General features: G+C 41.5%; 1 protein-coding gene across 13 annotated transcripts in view; it reads left to right on the top strand.

The window, feature by feature from the left end:
- The window catches only part of celf2 (cugbp, Elav-like family member 2), a 249,899-nt gene that overhangs the window by 224,122 nt on the left and 13,707 nt on the right, over positions 1–12,070 (top strand). For 4 of the 13 annotated variants that reach the window (XM_030148793.1, XM_030148791.1, XM_030148794.1 and 1 more), the window contains 2 exons: positions 3,675–3,809; positions 6,529–6,645. In XM_030148793.1, coding sequence (XP_030004653.1) covers positions 3,675–3,809; positions 6,529–6,645 — 252 coding nt within the window. Of the gene's footprint in view, positions 1–3,674; positions 3,810–6,528; positions 6,658–12,070 lie in introns of all 13 variants that reach the window. The other 9 variants (XM_030148788.1, XM_030148795.1, XM_030148798.1 and 6 more) reach the window with 7 other exon arrangements.

Here is a 12,070-nt window from a genome sequence, read left to right as displayed (position 1 = left end):
CCTCTCCTCCTCTCCATTTCTTTCCTCCTCTCCCCTCCCCTCCTCCTCTCCATTTCTTTCCTCCTTTCCTCTCCTCCCCTCCTCTCCATTTCTTTCCTCCTTTCCTCTCCTCCCCTCCCCTCCCCTCCTCCTCTCCTTTTCTTTCCTCCTTTCCTTTCCTCTCCTCCCTTCCCCTCACCTCCTCCTCTCTATCCCCCCCCTCCCCTCCTCCTCTCCATTTCTTTCTTCCTCTCTTCTCCCCTCCCCCTCTCAATTTCTTTCCTCCTCTCCTCCCCTCCTCCTCTCCTCTTCTCCTCCCCTCCTCTCTCCTCCTCCTCCCCTCTCCCCTCCTCTCTTCTTGTTCTCTCCTTTCTTCTCCTCTCCTCTTCCCTCCCCTCCTCCCTTCTCCTCTTCTCCTCCCCTCCTCTCCTCCCCTCTCTCCTCTCCTCCCCTCCTCTCCTCTCTCCTCCTCTCCTCCCTTCCTCTCCTCTCCTCTCCTCTCTCCTCCTCTCCTCTTCCTCCCCCCCTCCTCTCCACTTGTCCTCTCCTTTCTTCTCTTCTTCTCTCCTCTTCCCTCCTCTCCTCCCCTCTCCTCTCCCCTCCTCTCCCCTCCTCTCCTCTCTTCCTCCTCTCCTCCTCCTCCCCTCCTCTCCTCTCCTCTCCTCTTGTCCTCTCCTCTCCTCTTGCCTCCCCTCCTCCCCTCTCCTCTCCTCTCCTCTCCTCTCCTTACCTTGTCTGCCTTTTAAGAAACACTCTCCAAATCATTTTATTGTGATAGAAAGAATGACAACCACATCTGTTCTCATCCACCACCTCACACAGAAATAGAAATGCATTTCAGCTTTGGATGTAACACAGAAAATTGGAGAAAATTGCTTTGAAATAGATTGGTTTTGACTTCAGTGTGTTCGCACAAATGAGTAAAAAACAACAAAAAACAAAAACATATGCAATTCATGCTCATCACTGCAAACACTTTTTTTTTTTTTTTCATTTTAATCGTCACCCATAGAGTATATTCAAAGTTGCACAAATTTGCTCATCGTCACAACAACCTCAAAGCAGGAGGAGAACATTTAAAGAGTGACAGTCCGCTTTCTGTTTTTTTTGTTTTTTTTTTTTTGCAATCAGCCAATCAGAGTTGTGAATACCAGTGATGGATCCTGCCATCTGTTGTCACTGGTTGCGTTGGGTTTGGTTGTCTTGGTGAAGGATATCTCTGTTTCAAGATGTTAAAACCACAGTGTCAAACAAAATGGATCTTCTCTATGGTGTCTTGTTTGTGTGTGTCTATTTGTACGTGTGTGAGTGTGTGTGCGTGTGTGTATTCCCATGGTACTGTATATACATCCAGATTGTATATACGACACATACACCTCACATTGACAGTGTCCACCCTGTAACTTTAACTCTAACAAGCTCATGAATCAGAGGAAGCTGCTCTGTGGTAAGACCAAGCTTTGCTGTGATGACTGATATCTGTCTGCTGTATGAGGTTACACTCTGATTACGTCAAACAACACACACACACACACGCTCCTGTAATGAGGTGAAAGGCTGAGCTGCACTCACGGAGGGTGTTTATCGCCTTTGCTCCACCATCATTTAGAGGCTGGCATGTAGTCATTAATTATGCTTAAGTACAATCACATATGCTAATACCAGCAAGAAGATTAACAGTGAGAGTTTAGCCTGCAGGTGCGGCTGCTGAACAGGACACAGTGTAACATTTAGTGGAAATAAAAAAGCCTCAGTCCTGTTAACTTTGGACTGATATTAGTAAGTCTGACAGACTGTAAAAGAGATGAGAAAATATATTTTATCCAGATAGATAGATAGATAGATAGATAGATAGATTCTTTATTGCCATTGCACATGATTACATTTTGTTTGACAACAATCCCTGTCACAGCAGATAAAACTATAAATACAAACAAAATAGACTCGAAGAAAAAAATATATATAAATATTATTAATAAGTCAAGTTAAAATAAGAATATATGAAAAGTATGGAAATGTGCCAAGAAAAGGACAGAGTGTATTTATTATTTATAGTATTTGATGCTTAGAAGTCAATATTTTATTTGCAACATTGACGGTTACTTTGGCATAGATCTAAGCCCAGTCACCAGAAAAAACAAAACAAAACACTGTCATTATATTTTTCTATAAAGTACTGGTATGTAGAATTTCAACATCATTTGTCATTGAGGGATCCACTACTTTTCGCCTTTACCCAATGGGCTGGAGGTGGACGATGACGTTTGCATCTCAACTTCAAAAGTTTTAGCAACTTCAAGAGAGGCTTAAGCAACAAAAACTCTTTGTTTGGATTTGACAAAATATTTGTAGACATTTTTCCACATTAAACAGACAAATCTCAGAGGGGGCCACCAGAGGACCCCTGAGGATCCTTCACTTTCCCACAAGACAGCTTGGAATTATTATTTTCTGATATATTCTCTCAGTTGTAATCATGCTGTTTTATGTCAGCGGATGGCAAGTGAATACTAGTTCAGTTCCTGCTGCCTCTTTCCTCCAAGGACTGACCAAGGTGGTGAGGGGCTCTCAGATTAAATTCATCTTAGAGCCCTACTAAACCCCCTCCAGAAGACCCCCTATTTAAATTTTAGGAGGTTAAATAGTTGCACATGAATGGAATTTCTGAAAGACACAGTTAAAAAAGTTCTATGAACATTTAAAACACAACATGTAGATATACACATATTGTTAGCATCATAGTATAATTACCTAAGTCCTATTTTTTTTCAGGTTGTAGCCAGTGATGCAAAATGAAGCAGTAGTGTTAGGAGAGTAAAGTCACGTAGATATCAAAATTTGGCCAAAAATATGACTCAGGCAATTATGCTATGAGGCTAACGATATTTATAAATGCTAATATGAAACATGTTTTTGGCAAAATATTTTCTGGCAACTGGACTTAAGTTGTTACACTAGAGTTTGTTACTCATTTGTAAAAGTTTTATCTCATATATTTGGAAAAATTGTATAATCAAATGTGAAAGATCAGGGTCAAAACAACAGTATCAACCCATTCTGACTAAATTTTTTCAGTTATAAATGTCAGCACTGTTTAGTTAGGATGTAATAATCACATGTCGACTATTATGTGTGTATTTTTTGAATTGAATTGTTAAAAGTAAAACTCCATTGAGCACAGAGAGCTCTCTGGTCAAATTCTATATTCAATTTAAGACAAAAATTTGGATATCTACACACTTTCGGCTTCATACATAATTCTGTACTTTCCCCAGCCTTTTCTGTAGTTAAACTTAGGCAGACAAAATATAGGTTAAATAAATCAGTGAGCTTAATTCTCCCTCCAGAAGGGCTCTGCCTCAGAGAAACGCACTATACCTAAACAGTAAAACAGCTGCTTTTAGTGAGTTAAACACATTTGGGACTTATTAGTGAGATCAGCTGCTGTAGTGTTTGGCTTCACACACTACAGACTCTTCACCAAGGCAAAGATAAGGCAGGAAAAATAATGAGACACATTTCCAGGCATTTATATCAACACTCACTCATATTCTACACCCTTGGACTCCAGACAAGTCGTGTTCAGTAGTCTGCTGTCCTGCTTGGTGCACTGTCCCAGTCCGGCCAGGCGGTCCAGCCACGCCTAAGCCTCGCTCCCCAGGTTTGACACCACCCTCTCTGGCTCCTCTCTCCAGGTATGAGTGCTCTGCAGTTGCAGAACCTGGCCACTTTAGCGGCAGCAGCAGCGGCGGCCCAAAACTCAGCCAGCCCCTCCACCGCAAACCCCCTGTCCTCCAACGCCGCCTCCCTGGGAGCGTTGGCCAGCCCAGGTAACGCCGTAGCCAATCAGGTTGGGTGGGTCCGACGCCGGGCTGGGGGGGGGAGAGGGGCCGACGCCTGCCTACGTCCTCCGCTACCTCCACCGTTCCCATTACCAGTGTTGTCGCCCATGACCCCGGCACATCACCGCCATCACCAAAACCTCCAAAATCTCATCTTCATTGTCGAGATCTCCGTCACTGTTGTTGACCGTCTTTCTGGCGCAATCCCATGGTGTGTGTAGACTTCCACTACTTCATCTCAATACAGCTGTGTTGTCAATGCACCGCCTATCTGCGTCCTGTCTTTGAACACTTCATTTCTTCACCATGTGGCCCAGCAACCATGCCATCCCGTGATACACGCACTGTTTATGTGTGCGTGCGTGTGTGCCTGTATCTGCATGTATGTACGTTTTGTGCTTAAGTGTTTTCTGTCGGGCTCAGAGCTGCGTGTATGTATTTTATTTGTCTGTTTTTTGTTGGGTTTTTTTGTGCCTCACTTTACCAGCCATAGAGACCCATGTAGGAGCTGTAAGATTTGTTGTTGTTTGATGGTTGGATGGGGGGGGGGGGGGGGTCGTGTGTTGGTGTTGGTGTTGGGGGTTAAACACTACCAGGTTGACATCTGAACTCAGCTTCAGTTAAATTTCACCACTTCCATATTCATTCCTCTGTTTTTTCTCCTCCCTCCTCCCTCCTCCCTCCTCCTCCCTCCTCCTTCCTCTTCTTGTGTTCCTTCTCGTTGCCCTCGTCTTTTGCTGCTGCCCTCCTTTTGACAAGCTCCCTGTTTCTGCTCCATCATTCTCCCCTTTCATGTTGGCTCGGCCTCGCTCCAGCAGCCGTGGTTTTGCTGTCTCTTTTAGAGCGCACTCCCAACAGAGCATGAATATGAAAAGCTACTCCCCCACTTCAACCCACCCACCGCTGCCTCCTCCTCTTCTTCTTCCTCTTCTTCCTCTTCTTCTTCTTCTTCTTCTTCTTCACGTTTGCGCCGCTTCCATCTCACTTCCAGTTACCACAGAGTGGCTCCATTCTGGTGTGATTGCCCGTTCTTGTCTCACCTCTCTTCCGTTTCCTCCCTCATTTCCTCACATACTTGTCACCTTTTCTCTTTAATTTCAGCCTCTCCCTCTCTCTATGACTTTGAATGTCAGTCCAACCTTGAACAGTACACACTCAGGTTGAGCTACTCAGTGCTCAGTGAATGAGTGGCACTATACTGCATGTGTCAATGAAACAGAAAACGTCACGCCAATTTGATAAATATAGACAGTTCTGCATGGAGACAGGCCAGTGTTTTTGTTTTGCACCATTTGCCGACATAATGCTCCCTTTATCACGCCATTTCTTAATATATTCAGCTGCTTTGTTGGCATCGCTTTGATGAGATCAAGGGTAAATGAATAGATTAAATCTCTTTTTTTTTTTTTTTCCTTTTTTTGGTCTCGAACAGAAGAAGGATGTGAGCTCTGTGCACCATACCCCTCACCATCTTCACTCACCACCACTGACATAGCGGTTCATGTATGGCACACATTTCATGTCGGTGTGCGTTCAGGTGTATGTGTGTGAGTTTCTGTCCACCGTAAATTCACTCGTCATCAGTTGTGTGTGTTTTGCGTGTGTTGTTGTGTCTGTGACAACATGAAAATGTGATTTTTATACCCCGAGGGACCAATACGAAGAAGAAAGTGTTCAGAAATGTTTATATTTCTGGTTATTTGTGAGCAGTCTTTTCTCATTTTGCTCTTTTCTGCATCAATGTCTGCTTTTTGGATGGTTCTTTGTTTTTTTTTTAATGCCATTAAAACATCACTTTGAATGGCACAATTTTCCAGTTTACCTCCTCAAAACAATCTTCTCTGTCACACCATTACAATTCTATGTAATTTATAAAGGGAATTTTTTTTTCATACACTCAAGTTCCTTGAGTCTATGAAAAGTCTATTCACTTACAGTAATTAAAGGTGCTACTTGATATATTATAAAAACATCAGCATTGCATCAAATCAACTTAGCAATATAGATAACATCAAAATCCTGTCTTCCTTCCTTGGCAGTTGGGTTGTCGATGAGTTTTTCTTTTCCAGCATTTGTCCTTAGTTGACATTAAGAAGTCTTGAACTCTTTGCACTAGAGGAACAGCACGCTATTCAGATACAGGTTTTCCAATGAATGTAATCATGACTCAGAGTGCAGACCTTGCTTGCACAATCCTCTAACAAAAATAGCTGAGATTTGCATTTAACAGCATAACCATTATCTGAGTACCCATCCACTCTGTACAGCTGTCATTTTATCTGCAGTTGCAAAATCTGTTTAACCAGTTTATGCACTAAAACATGCAAATCAACTTGAATAAAACAGGTAAACGAAAAATTGTTGAATAAATTCTGACAGCTGCTGCTAGCAACCAGTAAATTCAATGTAAAGCACTGGGAGATGGTGTAGACATAGACCATTATTTCTGACCATGCCATGATTAGAAATATACATGTAGCACCTTTGTTTGTGTATGAACTCAATGGAGGCTGGATTTAGCCTCCTGAGCTTTAATAAGGAGACTTTTCCTCTCTACACAATAAACCTTGTGGAGTTTTTCAAAAAGCTTGTATAACACGTCTGCCTCTTTGTCTCCTACTTCCCCTCGTCCTTATTCCTCCTCTCTCTTTTCACCCCTCCCTCCATCCTTCCATCCATCCCACCCCCTTTTGTTCTTTTTCCTCAGCAGCAGGCACCACAGCCAGCTCCAACGCCGGCGCCATGAACTCTCTGACCTCTCTGGGCACCCTGCAGGGCCTGGCAGGTGCGACTGTGGGCCTGAACAACATTAATGCACTAGCAGGTAGCGTCAACAGTGAGTATTCACCCTGTCATCAGCCACTCCACTTACACCACCACCTCCACCCACCAGCATCCAGTGGAACATTACCGCTTTAAGCTGTGACTCGACGCAGAGAGACAGACATCATTAGGCTGGTTTTATTGAGACTTTCCAGTATTATTTTTGTACAATCTGTTACCAGTAGCAGAAGTAGCAGAATTATTATAGGAGAAACATCCAGCTTTGTAGGGATGGGAATTAATAAGAATGTAGTGATTCCGGTTCCATTATGGATTTGATTCCTTATCAACTCCCTTATTGATTCTCATTGGATCAGGGCAGGATTTCTCAACCTTTTTTGAACCACGCCCCACTAATGACATCATGAGCGTACTGGTGCCCCCCACTATGCCCGTAAAAGTGTGTGGGATGGGGGGGGGGGTATGTACAGGGTGGGGAAGCAAAATTTACAATGAACATTTAGTTGTTTTTTCTCAGCAGGCACTACGTCAATTGTTTTGAAACCAAACATATAGTGATGTCATAATCATACCTAACACTATTATCCATACCTTTTCAGAAACTTTTGCCCATATGAGTAATCAGGAAAGCAAACGTCAAAGAGTGTGTGATTTGCTGAATGCACTCGTCACACCAAAGGAGATTTCAAAAATAGTTGGAGCGTCCATAAAGACTGTTTATAATGGAAAGAAGAGAATGACTATGAGCAAAACTATTACGAGAAAGTCTGGAAGATACTATTAAAGAAGAATGGGAGAAGTTGTCACCCGAATATTTGAGGAACACTTGTGCAAGTTTCAGGAAGTGTGTGAAGGCAGTTATTGAGAAAGAAGGAGGACACATAGAATAAAAACATTTTCTATTATGTCAATTTTCTTGTGGCAAATAAATTCTCATGACTTTCAATAAACTAATTAGTCATACACTGTCTTTCAATCCCTGCCTCAAAATATTGTAAATTTTGCTTCCCCACCCTGTAATTCCTTAATACGTAATTCTACAAGTAACACGATGAACCTGTATGTGGAGGACGTGTAGACAAAGCTGTGAGAAAGTGAACGTTAACTACCCTCACCTTATCATTGCCTCTTTCCTGACCCCCAAAAACTAATTTGCGGCCAGGGGGACGAGGTATGACAATGTGCCGGACAATATGCCCCTCCACGGACCTCAGTCCAATACCATGAGCAGGGGGGGGAGGACTCTACCCCCACCCCCATGTGCTCACACCACTGGACCACTGAATTAGGGAATAATCTATAGAACAAATGGCTTTGTCTGCATTAACTCTTAAAAATATATATATATAAATAGATATATATGCATTAACATTTCACATTTGATTTGAGCAATAAAATCTAAAGGCTTATAAAGGATTAGTTAAAGGAGCGTGAGGCCTACCTGCCACAGCCTCTGAGCCTCATCGTCATCTAAATGTAATCATAGGACATAGAGATTATTCATAAACAGTGCAAGCAGGCTGACACAAGGAAATGATCGCTAACATTAACTGTATCGATATAACCTGAAGGAGTTTAACGTTACCAGCTGTGGCAGTGGACGCCTTACTCTACGCTCCACTTCCAGAGTCACCGCCCCCTTCACTAAGCAGCCAATCAAAGATGTTCCATTGGTGCAGTTTAATTGGATGCTGTGGTCAAAATTTTGTACATGCTGGAGGTATTTTCCTGTCTTCATAATGGAAGGTCTGCAACTGTTGCAAACGACCCTAGTGTCGTCTTTACTGGTGAAATCCAACCATACTCTAGAGCGCTTCTGAACCAAAATATGGAAATGACGGGATGACGCATTTGATGTGATGATGTCACTGCACCAATAAGGATGCCAAGGAACTGAGCTACTGAGAACAGATTCCCATCCCTACAGCTTCGGCATCAAAAAGAAAAACAAATACAAATTTCCCAAGATTGCGTTAATCACATAATATTAAATAAAAGCAAATTATTGAGAAAATCAATACATCCATTTCACCATTAGATAGAAAGTAAATGATAAAACATGAGATAACAAATGAAAAGATTGTCTCTTTGCGTCTCAGTTTTACTTGACAATAGTTTGTCTTCTCTCTTGTATGATGTTGACTTCAGTAAGTCACTCATTCATTCATTCATTCATCCAACCACAGACTCATTCTTTCATTCATTCCTCCATCTCTCATCCGCTTCCTGGTTGTGTGCTGGGTTATGCTTGCTGTAAGAGTGCTGCTGTGCCATCCCAGCAGAGATGGCGTGCCGCTGTCACCTCACTGTGTCTGTGTGGGATTATGTTGTTGTTGTTGTTGTTGTTGTTGATGTTGTACAGTGTGTTTTGTTGTGTTTTTGTCTTCTTTGTAAGGGGTTCAAGCCCTACGGCCTGCAGAGGTCACAAACAGTACAACTAAAACTAGGTTTAATAATGTATGTCAGTGCATTTACAATAAAAAGTGTGTTACAGTAAAAATATATCATAAATAGATACAATACAGATAAAAACAAGATGAAATAGTTTAAATAATTAAAACAAATACAAACATTTGAGAGAGCAGTCTAAGTCTGAATGTCCACAGCTGCAGAACCCAGACAGTAAAATCCTGGCCCTGTTTGGTGATAAACAGAATGTTTTTGTTGACTTTTTGTTCATTTTGTGCAGGTGTTCACTCTTATATAAATCCGATCATTTTCATGCCTCAAATTATTCCCCATTTGACTCTTTTCGTGGCCAGATAATATGAAAATTGACAGTGTTGCTGCCAAGTCGTACAATATTTGACAGTGTGCCTGCAAAAACAATTATGCCTTTTTTTCTATCAGAAATGTAAAATAAAAAAACAAAATACAAAAATCCAATCTCTTTTTGCTAAAAACCTCAGATTTGTTTACTTTGTGCCAAGACTACAGCACTGCTCTTCTTTTTTTCTTCTTTTTTTTTTTTCCAATTATCAAATTTAGTTACAATAATCCAGACAGTAACATGTAACTGTGGTCCTGCATCTCATTGTTGGGTTTATTTCACAGTAATGGCAGGCTGACATTACAGTATCCAGATTATTATGTGTGTTACTTTGTAATGAAATCAGTTAATTGGCAAATTATGGATGTAAAAATGATCTTCAGAGTCAATGATCGCATCTATGGCCATAGTCAACTGTTACTCAATGGTCTGTTTCACACTAATGAAGACACTAATAAAGACATAATGACATAAAGGCTTTGCCAATTTTGTCATTTTAAAGACTAAATCTACAATATCTATGTAACTTTATGGCAGCATACTCAACTGTGGTCCATGTACAACCCAAGTATGCTTTTCTACTTTGACAAAAATCAGAAGTTATTGTTCAGATTTTGTTAGGAATATACAAGGGGCTGAAACCTGGTGAGTTCTGTGACAAAAGCAGCAGGTTTCATGTTCAGATTTTTAGGTCTAAGTAAATGACTGTTTGTTGTCAGGTTTACTAGGGGGCAGCAGTCCAGCGTAATACCGTTACACATGTTCCTACCCACATGTGAATTGTATTGACTTCAAAGGCTGTGTGGTCTGCCGCTGACTGCCGAGCTCGGCTGTGTGTCCTGCCTCTGACCTCTGGGGAGACAGGGCTGGGATCTTAATCAGCGCTGTTATGACAGCAGAGATCCTGTACTACCGGCCTCTTCCACCACATTATTCTCCTCTGACCTTTACCGCTCCTCGGCTGGAGTAGCTGTATCCGCTGTGTAAATCATATACGCGTCTACTCGGGCACACACCGGAGCGTAAGACGAGCACGCACACACATGCTTACGCTTTTAAATGGAACGGGTCGCTTTCGTTTCGCATCCTATTTTGTCCCAGCTAACCCTTTTCTCCTCAGCTTGCCCCCTCCTCCTCATCCCTCTGCCCGCCCCCGTCAACCAGCCTCATTTAAACACATCTAGGCCTTAATTGAATTGCAAAGGTCACCGGTGCAATTATTCCTGAATAAATGAGTGACCTATAATCCAGAGCTCTGCAGTGATAATTTATTTCACTGTGTCTGACGGTGAGGCGACAGGACGCCGAAGCAATGTCAGACCCCCTCAGACAAGTTGCCCTCCGCCGTGATATTAAGCTGTTACAAGCGGCTAATGAGTGTTACTGCTGCATTCCTACACTTTTTAAGCCCGCCGCCCCCTCATATACACTCTGTGATTGTCTTCATCCCCAAAATGAGGCGTCACAGGCTAGAAAAGTACAAGTAAGCGCAGCTTGGAGTCGAGGTTTGATTTCGATGAAATACTAGACGACCAGAAACTTATAGGATTTCTCATATCAGCGCAAATTAGACGGAACTTACAGTTTTATTAAAGTGATAGATTCATCAATATGTATTTGTAATTGTATTAGGGTGACTTTAAGAAGCACCTGCTGAGATGTGGATCAATAAAATTCATTGTTTGGCTTCGTCAGTGCCCAGAATACCAAGACTGATAAAAATATGAGAAGGAAGGGACAGGTTGTGTTTCGAGGTAAATTATAGAAGGAATTTAAACAGAATAAAACACTATCAATGATCTGGAATGACTAAAACAAAAATAAAGCCAAGAAAAGAGCAAAAGAAGTTCAACTAACGACTAACTATCACACTTATCTTTGCTTATGCTTTATTTGGAAGAAATTTTACTTACTAAACTACCAAAAGTGTTACCGATTATTACAGAGTGTGCCTGTAAGACTACAGTGGGGAAGATTACAGATTATAAATTGATTTATATGTTTGTATCATTTATATGTAGATGAATTTTTACATAAACATGGTTCAGAAACCATTGAAAATCATTGTATTTTTTTCCCTTTTCATGCACAAATCATAATATATCTCTATTTCTTAGGGTTACTTTTATGATTCAGCCCATTTAAGCTGTTGCAAAATCCAGTTTTAAAAACCTATTTGCTGAACTACTCTATTAACTCTCTGTGTTTGGTGTTGCTTAATAATAACTAATAATAATGAGGTGCTGACAGTTACTAACAGCCCATCCTTGTTAGTTAATGTGGAAAATTTACTTTTACAAAATTTACTACTGTACAGTGTTTTTACACGAAAACTCCAAATAAAATGATTCCACAGGTAGTCAGTGTGTATCAAAACACAGCCTGGTGTGTATTTCTACCCAGCTGATGCTAATCAGTCCTGAAGACTGATTTGGTGTTTTCTCTGTGGTCTTTATAGTTTTTTTTCTGTTTTGTCACAGACAGATGTAGCTGTTGTGTCTTGGGGCCTTTCGTCGTCTATGCATGCATTGCTACGTGCTTTTAATTTAGAGTAAAACTGTGTGCAGCTCTGGCTGTCATCAGCTACACTCATACTGTACTTCACTGTATTTAAATTAATACTTTGTGTGTCGTGTGTGTCGTGTGTAGACCCTGTATCAATGTGTCCTGTTTGTGTGCGTGTCTGTAACTGTGT

This window comes from Sphaeramia orbicularis, chromosome 12 (assembly GCF_902148855.1).
Source record: "Sphaeramia orbicularis chromosome 12, fSphaOr1.1, whole genome shotgun sequence".
Lineage (NCBI taxonomy): Eukaryota > Metazoa > Chordata > Actinopteri > Kurtiformes > Apogonidae > Sphaeramia > Sphaeramia orbicularis.
Note: the sequence above shows the minus strand (reverse complement) of the source record. Positions and strands in the feature narration are given on the sequence as shown.